At 45.5% G+C, this 18,053-nt stretch overlaps 2 protein-coding genes across 9 annotated transcripts in view; one reads left to right on the top strand and one right to left on the bottom strand.

Annotated features, from left to right (window-relative positions):
• zdhhc4 (zinc finger DHHC-type palmitoyltransferase 4) overlaps nucleotides 1–18,053 on the top strand; it is a 35,866-nt gene that overhangs the window by 15,568 nt on the left and 2,245 nt on the right. For 3 of the 4 annotated variants that reach the window (XM_070901401.1, XM_070901402.1, XM_070901400.1), the window contains exons 2-6: nucleotides 2,187–2,317; nucleotides 5,997–6,070; nucleotides 8,849–9,027; nucleotides 10,108–10,233; nucleotides 13,960–14,204. In XM_070901401.1, coding sequence (XP_070757502.1) covers nucleotides 2,195–2,317; nucleotides 5,997–6,070; nucleotides 8,849–9,027; nucleotides 10,108–10,233; nucleotides 13,960–14,204 — 747 coding nt within the window. In that variant the 5' untranslated portion in view covers nucleotides 2,187–2,194. The remainder of the gene's footprint in view (nucleotides 1–2,186; nucleotides 2,318–5,996; nucleotides 6,071–8,848; nucleotides 9,028–10,107; nucleotides 10,234–13,959; nucleotides 14,205–18,053) is intronic. The other variant, XM_070901399.1, reaches the window with a different exon arrangement.
• Nucleotides 3,920–18,053, bottom strand: part of e4f1 (E4F transcription factor 1) — a 56,908-nt gene continuing 42,774 nt past the window's right edge. For 3 of the 5 annotated variants that reach the window (XM_070901394.1, XM_070901397.1, XM_070901398.1), the window contains 2 exons: nucleotides 14,641–14,781; nucleotides 13,840–14,398 (listed from right to left, as the gene is read on the bottom strand). The gene's annotated coding sequence lies outside the window, so the exon portion shown is untranslated. Of the gene's footprint in view, nucleotides 4,397–13,839; nucleotides 14,399–14,640; nucleotides 14,782–18,053 lie in introns of those variants that run through there. The other 2 variants (XM_070901396.1, XM_070901395.1) reach the window with 2 other exon arrangements.

Here is an 18,053-nt window from a genome sequence, read left to right as displayed (position 1 = left end):
GTGAGGGAGGGAGTGTGAGGGGGGGAAGGGAGTGTGGGAGTGGAGTGGAGGAGGAGAGGGAGGGACGGGGGTGGTAGGGGGAGAGGGTGTGAGGGAGCGGGGGTGGGGGGAGAGAGTGTGAGGGGTGGGGGAAGAGAGAGGGAGGGGGAAGAGGAAGAGTGAAGGTAAGAGGGGGGAGAGAGAGTGTGAGGTGGAGGTGGAGGAGGGGGGGGGGAAGAGAGAGTGTGAGGCGGGGGCGGGGAAAGAGAGAGAGAGAAAGAAAAAAAAAGTGGGTCCGGGGTGGGGGGCAGAGAGTGTGAGGGGCCTGGGGGCGGGAAGCAACAAATTGTAGTCACCAAGATAACACACTTTGCAGCAGAAAATTGGAACATAGAAAATAGGTGCAGGAGTAGACCATTCGGTCCTTCGAGCCTGCACCACCATTCAATAAGATCATGGCTGATCATTCCCTCAGTACCCCTTTCCTGCTTTCTCTCCATACTCCTTGATCCCTTTAGCTGTAAGGGTCATATCTAACTCCCTCTTGAATATATCCAATGAATTGGCATCAACAACTCTCTGCGGTAGGGAATTCCACAGGTTAACAATTTTTTAAAGTGAGCCAACTCAATGTGGTAGATTGATTAATCCAATAACTGAACCAGGGAGGTCCAGCACTGTAATCCAGGCACTGTTGCTGGTGACCAACCAGCCTGCCTCATTGATGGAACCCAGAAGGATAAAGTTGTCAGTGGGGGCCAGAATTCTTCCCATTCAGAAGCTTTTCCTTGTAAAAGGAAAGCCTGTTCCCAAACAGGTAAAAGTGATTCTAGGCAACAAGCAGTGGAAAGCTTCGCAGCCTTATAGAATGAGACAGCACAGAAGGAGTCCCTCCGGCCCATTGTGTCTGTGCCAGCTTTTTGAAAGAACTATCCAATTAGTCCCAATCTCTGCTCTTTGCCCAAAAGCCTTGTAAATCTCTCCTTTTCTGCAATGGTAAACTCCAGCAGTATCGCTGCACAGTCTGTACTTGCATGGGTGCGATATGTCCCTCAGGAGATATAATGTGTGCTCTTTGCTAAGCAAACTGATGAGCTCTGTGTCTCAACTACCTGACTAACCCAAAATAGACCCCGAGTCCTGACAACTCTGGTATGACTGAGCACATAGGTTATGGTGTGGCTCCCTTGCAGCGCCTGTATCTAATGCAACTGGTGATATCTTAAAGGTGCTTTAAGTGAATGAATTTGCCATTCCTTTGATACAACATTTTAATAATATGGAACATGCTGGAGTGAAAACAACAATATCGTCTTATACAGCGCCTTTTAACATAGTAAAACGTCACAAAGCACTTCACAGGAGTGTTGTAAGACAAAGATTTGAGACCGAGCCACATAAGGAGAAATTAGGGCAGACAAGAGGTAGGTTTTAAACACCATCTTAAAGGAGGAAAGAGAGGTTTAGGGAGGGAATTCCAGACCTTGGCCTAGGCAACTGAAGGCACGGCCACCGATGGTTGAGCGATTATAATCAGGGCGGTAGAATTAGAGGAGTGCAGATATCTCGGCAGGTTGTGGGACTGGAGGAGATTACAGAGATGGGAGGGGCAAGGCCATGGAGGGAACTGAAAACAAGGATGAGAATTTTAAAATTGAGGCGTTGCAATGTAAGTCAGCGAGCACTGGGGTGATGGGTGAGCGGGACGGTACAAGTTAGGACATGGGCAGCCGAGTTTTGGATCACCTCTAGTTTATGTAGGGTAGAATGTGGGAGCTCAGCCAGGAGTGCGTTGAAATAGTCAAGTCTAGAGGTAACAAAGGCATGGATGAGGGTGCATGGGTGGAGACGGGCGATGTTACGGAGGTGGAAATAGACGGTCTTAATTATGTGGTCAGAAGCTCATTTCGGGGTCAAATGTGACACCAAGGTTGCGAACAGTCTGGTTCAGCCTCAGACAGACGTTAGGGAGAGGGATGGAGTTGGTGGCTAAGATATCAATCTAGTGACAATTCCAACACTGGTTTCCCTCTCTCCGATTCCTAACTTACTCCAACGGAAAATACACTTTGTGAACCCACAGCCCCACATTCGGAGGCACTAGTAACATGCGATAGTAAACCTAGCTATTTTGACGCAGTTTGCTCCGTCTCCCAGGTGTTGACTTCAACAGGTCCCAGCTTTGATACTGAGTTCTTGTATTTTAGGCACGGGGATGGATTTCCTTATTCTCTTCCTCATTTACTTGGCCGTTTGCCTCTCCTGCATGGTGATCGCCATCAAGTTCTCAAGACAAAGCCAGGAATGTTTTGCAAGGATCGTGCACCACGTGACTCTGGTAACTGCAGTTTAATGGGAACGTGTTTCCGTCCCAGGTCCGGGGTGTACCAGCTGATCTCCGAGGGATGGGAGTCGAAGTGCTACTGTAGGGCTCAATATCCCAGGGCTGGAAAAGGGAAAAGCAGCCAGGGTTCCTGCTCCTGATCGCTATCTGGGGACCTCTGCTTAGGAAGTGTCCGACTGACAGGACAGAGCTTGGCTGTGGTGCCCTCTATACCTAAATAGCTTGTTGAACTGGAATCAATGCTTCGAAGCAGTGTGATTAGAGACTCCGATTAAAAATGGAGGCAGTGGCCTGTGCTGTGAGATGCATCCAATTGCTTCTTGTGGGCCAAACAGCACAATCGTGCCTGAAAATTCCTCGTAAAACAAGTGCAACTTTCACAGTGCATACTCTCCCGCAAGGTGCCTGTGGGCAGATTTTCTAACTGGTTGTGTTATCTTCGTCAGACTCTCCCTTTTTGTTTCTATCATTTATCTATCTATCTTCCTCTCTCTTTGTCCCCCTCTCTAAAAATACCTATGATTCTACTCTCAAATATTGAAACTGACTCGATCACCAAGGTGAACTGGATAAACACTACATCGTATTTACACAGAAACAAGCCATTTGGCCGGTGTTTATGCTCCACATGAGCCGCCACCTTTTTATCTAGCCCCATCAACAGATCCTTTCTCCCTCATGTATTTATCTAGCCTCCCCTTAAATGCATGGTGAGTTCCACTTTCTGGGTAAAGAAGTTTCTCCTGAATTTCTTACTGGATTTATTAGTGACTTTCTTCTATTTATGGCCCCTAGTTATGGACTTCCCCACAATTGGAAGAAAAATGTCTCGGAGAAATAGTAAAGGCTACAGGGAACGTGCAGGGCAATGGGATCTGAAGCTGGCACAGGTGTGATGGGCAGTATGGCCTCCTTCTGTATTCGAAAATATTCGTTATTACAGACTGTACAATGTGGGAGTTTGAAGGACAGGATCCAGAATCAAGTACTTACTAAATCCACTTGACTTACTTAGCTTGCGGCAGAAGAACTTCCATCTGACCATCAGTCTGTGCATGATGACAGGTTAAATCTGCGGTCTCTGGTTGAAATCCCGTCTGGTTATACAGGTGGCCGCACGCTCTGGAATCGGCGGCAAGCATGCTTCCCAATAGCGGGCAATATCCAAAGCCTTGCTTTCTACCCGGGAGGTTTTAGAGAGATTTTTTTTTTTTTTCTTCCATCAATAAGTGTAATTGGGAGTGACTCTGGGCTCCACTGACAGACGGTGGTAATTGTGTCACCTCGTTAATTACCTGTTAATACTTCAATGTCGTTGAAGGCAGAGGATGGCGAGTGCTATACGGATCTGAAATTTGTCAGGGTTTATCACGAGGAAAAGGTTTTGTTGGTGGTTTTTCAAAAGATGAGAGAGCTGTGTTACCATAGCAACAGGTTGTTTTAGTGGAGAAATTCTAACATTTTAATTCAGGAATCTCTCATCGGTCCTTCTCACCTCCTCATGGCGCTTGCCACAAAATTACCTTGATGCATTTTATTTTATATAGAAACATAGGAATCGCTGGACGAGAAATGACCACAGTCCATCGAGTTCACCTTCTGCCAGCCTGGTAGTCGCATGATGAGGTGTCTACTGTATATGGTCCACGTCTCTGAGCCATACAGGAGGGCGGGTATCACTACAGCCCTGTAGACCATAAGCTTGGTGCCAGATTTGAGGTCCTAGTCTTCAAACACTGTCTTCCTCAGACGACCGAAAGCTGCACTGGCACACTGGAGGCGGTGTTGGACATCGTCATCGATGTCTACCCTTGCTGATAGTAGGCTCCCGAGGTATGGAAAATGGTCCACGTTGTCCAGGGCCGTGCCATGGATTTTGGTGACCGGGGGGCAGTGCTGTGTGGCAGGGTCAGGTTGGTGGAGGACCTTTGTCTTAAGGATGTTTAGTGTGAGGCCCATGCTTTCGTTTGCCTTGGTGAAGATGTTGATGATGGCTTGGAGTTCGGCTTCTCTATGTGCGCAGACGCTGGAGAAGTACTGCCAGCGCTGCCTCCGCAAGATCCTGCAAATCCACTGGGAGATTAGACGCACCAACGTCAGTGTTCTTAGGCCAACATGCCCGCATCGACCACACTCGACCAGCTCTGTTGGGCGGGCTACATTGTCCGCATGCCCGACACAAGACTCCCAAAGCAAGCGCTCTACTTGGAACTCCTACATGGCAAGCGAGCCCCAGATGGGCAGAGGAAACATTTCAAGGACACCCTCCTTGATAAAGTGCAACATCCCCACCAGCACCTGGGAATCCCTGGCCCAAGACCGCCCAAAGTGGAGGAAGAGCATCCGGGAGGGCGCTGAGCACCTCTAGTCTCGTCGTCGAGAGCATGCAGAAATCAAGCACATGCAGAAATCAAGCACAGACGGCGGAAGGAGCGTGCGGCAAACCAGACTCCCCACCCACCCTTTCCTTCAACCACTGTCTGCTCCACCTGTGACAGAGACTGTAATTCCCGTATTGGACTGTAGTCACCTGACAACTCACTGAGTGCAAGCAAGTCTTCCTCGATTTCGAGGGACTACCTATGAGGATGAGTCGCATGATGTGATAATGGGGTTGTTGACCAATCACAGCGATCTATCTCTCTCAATGAGTCTGCAACAGACCTAGACATGAGGCAAGGAAAACCCGCAGTGGTGGAGAGCTTTGCGAACCGGAGGGCCAAAGTTACCTGTTCCTCCCAAGCCTGCTACACTCGCCACACGTCATGTCTCAAATTACTCATACTGTGTCCCAAAATAGTATTTTGGATTTGTTCTCGGGATGTGTCCATATCCCTAGTATACCCAGTTCTAGTTGTCTGACTCGTCTCATCCCTTATTGAACCCCTTATAGTTTCTTGTTCTACCACCCTTACTGGTAGTTTGTTCCACATATTAACCATTCTTTCACTGAAATTTTTGTTTTACCTCACTTTCCTATTTTTGTTTTGTCATCCTTCATTTGAATTTGTTCTTGAATTTTGTATACAGCAGAAAAACATACCGGGATCCAGATCCTCCAAACTCATAATAAAGGAGCAAGAATGGTGAAGTAGGGAGGAGAAGGACGAGCAGGGCCTCCTTGTGCAGCTAGTTATCAGAAGTAGGGGGACTGAGTGTTGGTCCCATTTTCAGACAGTGGCATTGCTTTTCTCAGCTTCGGCCCAGTGTGTAGCACTCACATCTGAGTCAGCAGGTCGTGGGTTCAAGTCCCACTCCAGAGACTTAAGCACATAATCTAGGCTGACCCTCCAGTGCTGTACTAGTGGAGGTGCCATCTTTCGGATGAGGCGTTAAACAGAGGCCCCGTCTAACCTCTTGGGTGATTGTAAAAGATCCTATGACACTATATCGAAGAACAGGGGAGTTCTCCCTGGGGTCCTGGCGACATGTATCCCTCCACCAACATTACTAAAATAAAACAGTCTATCTGGTCATTATCACACTGCTTTTTGTGAGAGCTTGCTGTGCACAAATTGTCTGCCGCGTTTCCTAATTACAACAGTTCCTACACTTCAAAAAACGTAATTGGCTGTAAAGTGTTTTGAGACAGCCTGAGGTCATGAAAGACGCGATAGAGATGCAAGTCCTGACTTTCTTTCTTACGCCTCCATTTTACTTCCGTCACTAACAGGTGATTGGACCAGTGATTCCTCGATGGCTACAGGTAGCAGTGCAGCTTGCTTTACATAGGCTCATCCATCAGAGGTGAGTGTGGACATTCTCAAAGCACCTGCGCACATTTCTCAAAGCACCTTCGCACATCTATCAACAACAACAACTTGTACTTCTATAGCGACTTTAACGTAGTTAAACATCCTAAGGCGCTTCACAGGTATTATGCAAGAAAAATTTGACATCAAGCTGCATAAATTAAAATTAGCGCAGGTGATCAAAAGCTTGGTCAAAGAGGTATGTTTTAAGGAGCGTCTTGAAGGAGGAAGTAGAGGAGAGGTTTAGGCAGGGAATTCCAGAGCTTGGGACCTAGACAACAGAAGGCACAGCCACCAATGGTTGAGCGATTATAATCAGGGATGCTCAGGAGGGCAGAATTAGAGGAGTGGGGCGGGTCGTGTAGGAATTAGAGGAGTGGGGCGGGTCGTGTAGAGATTAGAGGTAGGGAGGGGCAAGGCCATGGGGAGATTTGAAAATAAGGATGAAAATTTTGAAATTAAGGCGTTGCTTAACTGGAAGCCAATGTAGGTCAACGAGCACAGTGGTGATGGGTGAGCAGGACTTGGTGCAAGTTAGGACACGGGCAGCCGAGTTTTGGGTCACCTCTGGTTTACGTAGGGTAGAATGTGGGAGGCCAGCCAGGAGTGCTTTGGAATAGTCAAGTCTAGAGGTAACAAAGGCAGGGGATGAGGGCTCCAGCAGCAGATGAGCTGAGGCAAGGACAGAAACGGGCGATGTTACAGAGGTGGAAATAGGCCGTCTTGGTTATGCTGCGGTATGTGGTCGAACTTTCAGGGTCGAATATGACACCAAGGTTGCGAACTGTCTGATTCAGCTTCAGACAGAAATTGGAGAGAGGGATGGAGTCAGTGGCTAGGGAATGGAGTTTGTGGCAGGGATAGAAAACAATGGCTTCAATTGGAGAAAATTTCTCCTCATCCAGAACTGGATGTCGGACAAGCAGTCTGACAATTTAGAGATCATGGAGGGATCAAGAGAAGTGGTAGTGAGGTAGAGCTGGGTGTCATCAGCGTACATGTGGAAACTATCCTCAAAATGATTCTGTACAGACGGAGCAGTTAGCAGTGGTCGACAGTCTGATCATCACAATACTGCATTCAACTGAGATTGTGAATAATCCCGATTGGCTGAATCAGTTGGGCATCAAACCATTTAAACACTTCTATCAGATCCCCCATTCACCTCGTCTACTCCAATGAATAGTTTTTCAAGCCTCATCATAACTATATTCTCCCATTCCTAGTTTCATCCTATTCAATCCACATAGCACCTTTTTCATGGTTCCAATATCTTTTTTCTAATCGGGTGCGCAGTATTCCAGCTGTGGCCCAACCAATGCCGAGTACAGATTCACCATCACCCGCTTGGTTTTATATTCAGGAGCCAGGATATAATTTTGGTCTCCTCTCCGGAATCAACCGAGTGAACCTTCTCTGAACAGCCTCCAATGCAAATATATCCTTCCTTAAATAAGGAGACCAAAATAGTACGCAGTACTCCAGGTGTGGCCTCACCAGTATCCTGTACAGTTGTAGCAGGACTTCCCTGCTTTTATACTCCATCCCACTTGCAATAAAGGCCAACATTCCATTTGCCTTGCTGATTACTTGCTGTACCTGCATACTAACTTTGTGTTTCATGCACAAGGACCCCCAGGTCCCTCTGTACTGCAGCACTTTGTAATTTTTTTTCATTTAATAATGTGTTTTATTTTTCCAGACAAAGTGGATAATCTCTCACTTTCCCACATTATACTCCACCTGCCAAATTTTTGCCCTCTCACTGAGCCTGTCTATATCGCTTTGCAGGTTTTCTGTGTGATGCTCACAACTTGCTTTCCCACCCATCTTTGTATCATCAGCAAACTTGGCTACATTACACTCAGTCCCTTCATCCAAATCATTAATATAGATTGTAAATAGTCGAGGACCGAGCACCGATCCCTGTGGCATCCCACTAGTTACTGATTGCCAACTGGAAAATAAACCGTTTATCCTGACTCTCTGTTTTCTGTTAATTAGCCAATCCTCTATCCATGCTAATATTACCCCCAACCCCGTGAACTTTTATCTTGTGCAGTAACCTTTTATGTGGCACCTTATCGAATGCTTTCTGGAAATCCAAATACACCACATCCTCTGGTTCCCCCTTATCCACTCTGCTCGTTACATCCTCAAAGAACTCCAGCAAATTTGTCAAACATGATTTCCCTTTCATAAAACTATGCTGACTCTGCTTGACTCAATTATGCTTTTCCAAATGTCCTGCTACTGCTTCCTTAATAGTGGACTCCAGCATTTTCCCAATGACAGATGTTAGACTAACTGGTCTATAGTTTCCTGCTTTTTGTCTGCCTCCTTTTTTAAATAGGGGCATTACATTTGCGGTTTTCCAATCTGCTGGGACCTCCCCAGAATCCAGGGAATTTTGGTAAATTACAACCAATGCATCCACTATCTCTGCAGCCACTTTTAAGACCCTAGGATGTAAGCGATCAGGTCCAAGGGACTTCTCCACCTTTAGAATGTGTATGCATTCACAACTCTTGTGTAAATGGGTCCCTGGTGGCTGTTACAATGATAAGGGAGTGTCCACAGAGGAGCTCTGTTGAGGATGGAAGCTGTTGAACCAATGGATTTGCACAATACAAAACATGGTTACCAGGAGCATAGACCCAACTAGTAAATAAACAGAATAATTCCTTATGGATACAAGAATGCATCAACTTTTAGAGAGAATATTAGGCACAACAAAGCCTCTTGACATTTCACTTGCTACTTCTTTTAACAGGAACTCATTTTTCCTGGTCCTGCACCTGGTGTTGGAAGTAGCTGTGTATGGAGAATATTCCTGGGAAGTGTTCCCTTACTGTTTGGAGCTGGGATTCGGACACAGTATTCTGCTGCTGCCTTACATAATGTTGCTTGGGAAGATGTACTTTTTCTACCTGTGCTGTACCAGAGACCCTGGTAAGAAACAGACTTAAAGCGACTTGCGGGACAGATCTGTCTCGAGCTAATCTGCTGCCATCTTTTCTCAGCTGAGACCATTCTTCAATGTCAGCTGTTGCCCAGTGGGTAGCACTCCTACCTGTGAGTCAGATACTTGTGGATTGAAGACTCACTCCAGAGACTTGAATCTATAATCTCGACTGACACTCCAGTGCAGTACTGAGGGAATGCTGCACTATCGGAGGTGCTGTCTTTCAGATGAGACATTAAACCCAAGTCCAGTCTGCCCCCTCAGATGGACGTAAAAGATCACATGGCGCTAGTTCTCCCAACATTTATCCCTAAACCAACATCTAAAAACAGATTTTCTGGTCATTATCTCATTGTGGGACCTTGCAGTGACCAAATTGGCTGCCGTGTTTCCTACAGTACTTCACTTTAGTACTTAATTGGCCTGTGAAGCACTTTGGGACATCCCGAGCTTGCTAAAGGCGCGATATGAATGTAAGCCTTTCCTTTCCTTTAACAACACCTCTGCCTACCTTTGTAGCTGGAGATATACAAATGAAACATGATTGATTGGTGTTTGGATTGCTTCATGAGTTGGTTGAGGCAGTGCTGTGCAGCAAGCCAGATCTCTCTTCTGGGAACCTGCTACAGAGACGCCGCCTGAATTTCCCATCTCCGCCTTGCTGCCAGGTGGAGGCAGAAACGCAGTGCTTCCCCCGAGAGAGGAGAGTCTGTTTGATCACCCACGACAGCCCAGACACAGGTGTTAGAGGAATTATTGCAAATCACACCAAAGAATTTCAGACACTAAAACAAAAGCAAACTACTGCGGATGCTGGAAATCTGAAATAAAAACAGAAAATGCTGGAAATACTCAGCAGGTCAGGCAGCCTTTGTGGAGAGAGAAACAGCATTAATGTTTCAGGTTTAATGTCTCATCCGAAAGACAGCACCTCTGACAGTGCAGCACTCCCTCAGAACTCAATTTCAGACACCTTTGATTTGTGGCTGCAAACCTTGTCCACAAAATCTGCAACAGTAGAAAGTTATTTTTGAGCTCAATGTGGATTTCTTGCTTGTTTCTCGAAGGTACGATTTCTCCTTCAAACCACAAGCAGTTGCTGAGAGTGTTCACGTACGATGGAATTTTGTATCGCCATGCCCGCGTCTGCCCAACGTGTGAACTTGTGAAGCTGGCACGGTCAAAGCACTGCCGTAAGAAACTTACAACATGTGACGGTGATCGGGAGTGTGGGTGTGTATCGTGAATACATTCAGGAAATGCTGGAAATACACAGCAGGTCAGTCTGCATCTGTGAAGAGAAAAGACAGCTTAACATTTAGAGCATAGACCCTTCATCAGTTCTGATAGACGGCCGAGGGTTTTCAGATTCTGACGGACTCGCTGTGTATTTGCAGGTGCGCATTCTGTTCTCTAGTCAGGGAAAGCATGTGGCCAGTCAGGTCTTGGCGTGAGACTTCAGATGGTTTGGGTTCTGGGGTCTCGACAACTTCTGATAATTGTAGAAACTTCACAAGAACGAGTAAAATTGCAGAAATTCCTATTTTTAACCCTTGCATAAACACAAAGATTTAAAAATCTCGTGCAGATTAAAAATGGTAACCCAGTGGACAGAAGGAGCCCTGGCTGTGCCCCATTAGTGCGGGGTGGGGGGGACATGAGGCTTTTATATATTCTGCTCTTGAAAACTAAAGGGACCAAGAAATAGCAACTCAGCTACTTATGGCTATTAACAGGTCGCAAGTGTTTCACAGCGTTGGGCAGAGCATATGAAGTAGCATAAATCAAGAAATAATGGAGGCTTATAATAAAGGAACTGCAATAATAATGGGTGATTTTAACCTTCATATTGATTGGACAAAGAAAATTGGCCAGGGTAGCCTTGAGGAAGAGTTCATAGTGTATCCAGGATTGTTTCCTTGAACCAACCAGGGAGCAGGCTATCCTAGATCTAGTACTGTGTAATGAGACAGGATTAATAAATGATCTCGTAGTTAAGGATCCTCCAGGAATGAGTGACCATAACATGGTTGAATTTCAAATTCAGTTGGAGGGTGAGAAAGTTGGTTCTCAAACCAGTGTCCTAAGCTTAAATAAAGGAGACTACAAAGGTATGAAGGCAGAGTTGCCTAAAGTGGATTGGGAAATTATATTAACGATTAAAGACTGTTGATGAGCAGTGGCAGACATTTAAGGAGCTATTTCATAACTCGCAACAAAAATATATCCCAATGAGACAGAAAGACTAAGAGAAGGGATAACCATCTGTGGCTAACTAAGGAAATAAGGGATAGTATCAAATTGGAAACAAAGGCATACAATGTGGCCAAGACTAGTGGGAGGCCAGAGGATTGGGAAACTTTTAAAAGCCAGCAAAAAACAACTTTAAAAAAAGATAGTGAGGGAAGATAATGAAAGTAAACTAGCACAAAATATAAAAACAGATAAGAGTTTCTACAGGTACATAAAAAGGAAGAGAGTGACTTAAGTAAATGTTGGTCCCCTAGAGGATGAGACTGGGGAATTAATAATGGAGAACAGGGAAATGGCAGAGACATTGAACAAATATTTTGTATCGGTCTTCACGGTAGAAGACACTAAAAACATCCCAATAGTGGATAATCAAGGGGCTATAGGGAGGGAGGAACTTAATACAATCACTAATGAAGAAGTACTCGATAAAATAATGGGATTAAAGGCAGACAAGTCCCCTGGACCTGATGGCTTACATCCTAGGGTCTTAAAAGAAGTGGCTGCATTGGTTGTAATCCAGCAAAATTCCCTGGATTCTGGGGCGGTCCCAGCGGATTAGAAAACCGCAAATGTAATGCCCCTTTTTTAAAAAAAGGAGGTAGACAAAAAGCAGGAGACTATAGACCAGTTAGCCTAACATTTGTCGTTGGGAAAATGCTGGAGTCCATTATTAAGGAAGCAGTAGCGGGACATTTGGAAAAGTATAATTCAATCAAGCAGAGTCAGTATGGTTTTATGAAAGGGAAATCATGTTTGACAAATTTGTCGGAGTTCTTTGAGGATGTAACGAGCAGGATGGATAAGGGGGAACCAGTGGATGTGGTGTATTTGGATTTCCAGAAGGCATTCGATAAGGTGCCACATAAAAGGTTACTGCACAAGATAAAAGTTCACAGGGTTGGGGGTAATATATTAGCATAGATAGAGGATTGGCTAACTAACAGAAAAAGAGTTGGGATAAATGGGTCATTTTCCAGTTGGCAAACAGTGAGTAGTGGGGTGCCGCAGGAATCCGTGCTGGGTCCTCCACTATTTACAATCTATATTAATGATTTGGGCTGAGTGTAATGTAGCCAAGTTTGCTGATGATGCAAAGATGGGTGGGAAAGCAAATTGAGGACAGACAAAATCTGCAAAGGGATATAGACAGGTTAAGTAAGTGGGCAAAAATTTGATAGATGGAATATAATGTGGGAAAATGTGAGGTTATCCACTTTGGCAGAAAAAATAGAAAAGCAAATTATAATTTAAATGGAGAAAAATTGCAAAGTGCTGCAGTACAGAGGGACCTGGGGGTCCTTGTGCATGAAACACAAAGTTAGTATGCAGGTACAGCAAGTAATCAGGAAGGCAAATGAAATGTTGACCTTTATTGCAAGGGGGAGAGAGTATAAAAGCTGAAGTCCTGCTACAACTGTACAGGGTATTGGTGAGGCCACACCTGGAGAACTGCGTACAGTTTTGGTCTCTGTATTTAAGGAACAATATACTTGCATTGGAGGCTGTTCAGAGAAGGTTCACTAGGTTGGGCCTATACTTATTGGAGTTCAGAAGAATATGAAGTGATCTTATTGAAACTTATAAGATAATGAGGGGGCTCGACAAGGTGGATGCAGAGAGGATAGGGGAATCTAAAACTAGAGGACATAGTCTGAGAATAAGGGGCCGTCCATTTAAAACTGAGATGAGGAGGAATTTCTTCTGAGGGTTGGAAATCTGTGGAATTTTCTGCCCCAGAGAGCTGTGGAGGCTGGGTCATTGAATATATTTAAGGTGGAGATAAACAGATTTTTGAGCGATAAGGGAGTAAAAGGTTATGGGGAGCGGGCAGGGAAGTGCAGCCGAGTCCATGATCTTATTCAATGGCGGAACAGGCTCGAGGGGCCAAATGGCCTACTCCTGCTCCTATTTGTTCTTACGGGGTTGCCTTATGAAGAAAAGTTGGACAGGTTGAGCCGATACTCATTTTTAGAAGAATGAGAGGTGATCTTATTGAAACGTATAAGATTCTGAACGGGCTCGACAGGGTAGATGCAGAGAGGATGTTTCCCCTCGTGGGGAAATCTAGAACTCGGGGGCACAGTTTCAGAATAAGGGGTCGTGCATTTAAAACAGAAATGAGGAGGAATTTCTTTTCTCAGGGTTGTGAGTCTTTGGAATTCTGAGCAGTGGAGGCTGGGTTATTGAATATATTTAAGATGGAAATAGACAGATTTTTGAATGAAAAGGGAGTCAAGGGTTATGGGGAACGGGCAGGGAAGTGGAGTTGAGGCCAAGATCTTATTGAATGGCGGAGCAGGCTCAAGGGGCCAAATGGCCTACTCCTGCTCCTATTTCTTATATGGGCACGGATGGTGAGCTAGTTCTGCCAGCTGAGATACCGAGACCAAGATGTGTTTTCTCTGCTAAAGGCGCCGACTCATATTGGCTACAGCACTGCAAGTGCACTCCAATACGTTGCCAGCGCAGTCTATTCTAACATTATTTCCAATCCCCAAAGCAGTCTCTGTGAAAGGGATTGGCAATTTCATGCCCAGTCAGGCGCAGTTCTCGCCGGTGGAGAGAAAAGACTTTCTTTCCTTCTGTGTGGGCTGGATTTGAAACTGGGTGCCTTACCCCCTGCACCATTCAGCCATCTCCTCATGATTTCCTCTTCTCCCTGGCAGGAGTGTGTAACCATTGCGTCCATCGATTTGACCACCATTGCGTCTGGGTGAATAACTGCATTGGGGCGTCCAACATACGCTACTTCCTGCTGTACCTGGTGACTCTGTCGGGGATGGCTGCTGTTGTGGGAACCGTGACAGTAAGATTCCTTGTCCAGGTGGCACTGATGTCCAACCTACCGCAGGCGATGTACGTGAATGCTGAGGGGGAACATGTGCCCGTTGGCATCCTGTTCATAGTCCAGGTAGGCCGATTGATGATTCATTGAGTCTGTGGAGGATCTGTATCATTTATTCAGGTCTTAGCAAAAATATGTGAGTTGTTGTTGGATGGCCTTTCAGAATCCTTGCACTACACAAAGGTTTTTAGCCACACATATTGGGCAGCAAAACCATTTACTGGGAAATAGAATTTGGCCGATGGATGTAGTAGAACCTGCTTTAAACGTAAAGTAGAATATCAGCCAGATGTAACTCAAGAAAAATGTTCCATCCTTCAGTGACTAGCCCTTTTTTGGATGAAATATGAAACAGAGACACACCCCCGCCCCCCCCCCCCATGGGACAATGAGTTCTAACTGATGAGAAATAAATCTAAAGTAATAAACGTATAGACTAGTAAAGCTTAATGCTGAAAAATAGTAAAAGGGAATTATATTTGATTATATTTCTACAACTTACAAACATTCTCACATTCCCAGAGACATAGAAAGAGATCCGGCTGGAGACCGCTCGAAGTCTCATTCTGTTCTCTTCTAGCAATAACAAGGCGGCCATTTGCGATACTGCACCTGCCAAAAGTCAACAGACACTGCAGAACAGCTGTAGAGAAAAAGCTTAGGGTCATTTAACTCTTGGCATGCCTAATCCCTCAAAATAACCTCAAACCTATATTCTTTCAGATTATTCAAAGGGAAGCAGGGAGTTCTCCTGGTGTCTTAGCCCGCAGCTGCTGAGTCACCATCAGTTTATTTGGTGATTCATGTCATTGCTGTTTGTTGGATCTTATTTTTGTCCACACCTCAAAAGTAGTTCACTGGCTGTGAAGTGCCTTGGGACATACAAGTTCATGGCACTGTGGCTGGCTCTGTTGCACAGAAGGGCAGGAAAAAGATTGGGAGCGCGATAGTGATAGGGGATTCGATGGTGAGGGGAATAGATAGGCGTTTCTGCGGCCGCAACCGAGACTCCAGGATGGTATGTTGCCTCCCTGGTGCAAGGGTCAAGGATGTCTCGGAGCGGGTGCAGGACATTCTGAAATGGGAGGGAGAACAGCCAGTTGTCGTGGTGCACATTGGTACCAACGACATAGGTTAAAAAAAAAGGGATGAGGTCCTACGAAAAGAATTTAAGGAGCTAGGAGCTAAATTAAAAAGTAGGACCTCAAAAGTAGTAATCTCGGGATTGCTACCAGTGCCACGTGCTAGTCAGAAGGAATCGCAGGATAGCGCAGAAGAATACGTGGCTTGAGCAGTGGTGCAGCAGGGAGGGATTCAAATTCCTGGGGCATTGGAACCGGTTCTGAGGGAGGTGGGACCAGTACAAACCGGACGGTCTGCACCTGGGCAGGACCGGAACCAATGTCCTAGGGGGAGTGTTTGCTAGTGCTGTTGGGGAGGAGTTAAACTAATATTGCAGGGGGATGGGAACCTATGCAGGGAGACACAGGGAGACAAAAAGGAGACAAAAGCAAAAGACAGAAAGGAGATGAGGAAAAATGGAGGGCAGAGAAACCCAAGGCAAAGAACAAAAAGGGCCACTGTACAGCAAAATTCTAAAAGGACAAAGGGTGTTAAAAAAGCAAGCCTGAAGGCTTTGTGTCTTAATGCAAGGAGTATCCGCAATAAGGTGGATGAATTAACTATGCAAATAGATGTTAACAAATATGATGTGATTGGGATTACGGAGACGTGGCTCCAGAATGATCAGGGCTGGGAACTCAACATCCAGGGGTATTCAACATTCAGGAAGGATAGAATAAAAGGAAAAGGAGGTGGGGTAGCATTGCTGGTTAAAGAGGAGATTAATGCACTAGTTAGGAAAGACATTAGTTTGGATGATGTGGAATCTATATGGGTAGAGCTGCAGAACACTAAAGGGCAAAAAACGTTAGTGGGAGTTGTGTACAGACCTCCAAACAGTAGTAGTGATGTTGGGGAGGGCATCAAACAGGAAATTAGGAGTGCATCCAATAAAGGTGCAGCAGTTATAATGGGTGACTTTAATATGCACATAGATTGGGCTAGCCAAGCTGGAGGAGGATTTCCTGGAGTGCATAAGGGATGGTTTTCTAGACCAATATGTCGAGGAACCAACTAGGGGGGAGGCCATCTTAGACTGGGTGTTGTGTAATGAGAGAGGATTAATTAGCAATCTCATTGTGTGCGAGGCCCCTTGGGGAAGAGTGACCATAATATGGTGGAATTCTGCATTAGGATGGAGAATGAAACAGTTAATTCAGAGACCATGGTCCAGAACTTAAAGAAGGGTAACTTTGAAGGCATGAGGCGTGAATTGGCTAAGATAGATTGGTGAATGATACTTAAGGGGTTGACTGTGGATGGGCAATGGCAGACATTTAGAGACCGCATGGATGAATTACAACAATTGTACATTCCTGTCTGGCGTAAAAATAAAAAAGGGAAGGTGGCTCAACCGTGGCTATCTAGGGAAATCAGGGATAGTATTAAAGCCAAGGAAGTGGCATACAAATTGGCCAGAAATAGCAGCGAACCTGGGGACTGGGAGAAATTTAGAACTCAGCAGAGGAGGACAAAGGGTTTGATTAGGGCAGGGAAAATGGAGTACGAGAAGAAGCTTGCAGGGAACATTAAGGCGGATTGCAAAAGTTTCTATAGGTATGTAAAGAGAAAAAGGTTAGTAAAGACAAACGTAGGTCCCCTGCAGTCAGAATCAGGGGAAGTCATAACAGGGAACAAAGAAATGGCAGACCAATTGAACAAGTACTTTGGTTCAGTATTCACTAAGGAGGACACAAACAACCTTCCGGATATAAAAGGGGTCAGAGGGTCTAGTAAGGAGGAGGAACTGAGGGAAATCGTGTTGGGGAAATTGATGGGATTGAAGGCCGATAAATCCCCAGGGCCTGAGGGACTGCATCCCAGAGTACTTAAGGGAGGTGGCCTTGGAAATAGCGGATGCATTGACAGTCATTTTCCAACATTCCATTGACTCTGGATCAGATACTATCGAGTGGAGGGTAGCCAATGTAACCCCACTTTTTAAAAAAGGAGGGAGAGAGAAAGCAGGGAATTATAGACCGGTCAGCCTGACCTCAGTAGTGGGTAAAATGATGGAATCAATTATTAAGGATGTCATAGCAGCGCATTTGGAAAATGGTGACATGATAGGTCCAAGTCAGCATGGATTAGTGAAAGGGAGATCATGCTTGACAAATCTTCTGGAATTTTTTGAGGATGTTTCCAGTAAAGTGGACAAAGGAGAACCAGTTGATGTGGTATATTTGGACTTTCAGTAGGCTTTCGACAAGGTCCCACACAGGAGATTAATGTGCAAAGTTAAAGCACATGGGATTGGGGGTAGTGTGCTGACGTGGATTGAGAAGTGGTTGTCAGACAGGAAGCAAAGAGTAGGAATAAATGGGTACTTTTCAGAATGGCAGGCAGTGACTAGTGGGGTACTGCAAAGTTCTGTGCTGGGGCCCCAGCTGTTTACATTGTACATTAATGATTTAGACGAGGGGATTAAATGTAGTATCTCCAAATTTGCGGATGACACTAAGTTGGGGTGGCAGTGTGAGCTGCGAGGAGGATGCTATGAGGCTGCAGAGTGACTTGGATAGGTTAGGTGAGTGGGCAAATGCGTGGCAGATGAAGTATAATGTGGATAAATTGGTGGTAAAAACAGAGAGACAGACTATTATCTGAATGGTGACAGATTAGGAAAAAGGAAGGTGCAACGAGACCTGGGTGTCATGGTACATCAGTCATTGAAGGTTGGCATGCAGGTACAGCAGGCGGTTAAGAAAGCAAATGGCATGTTGGCCTTCATAGCGAGGGGATTTGAGTACAGGGGCAGGGAGGTGTTGCTACAGTTGTACAGGGCCTTGGTGA

Source organism: Pristiophorus japonicus, chromosome 15, assembly GCF_044704955.1.
Source record: "Pristiophorus japonicus isolate sPriJap1 chromosome 15, sPriJap1.hap1, whole genome shotgun sequence".
Taxonomy (NCBI): Eukaryota; Metazoa; Chordata; class Chondrichthyes; family Pristiophoridae; genus Pristiophorus; species Pristiophorus japonicus.
Note: the sequence above shows the minus strand (reverse complement) of the source record. Positions and strands in the feature narration are given on the sequence as shown.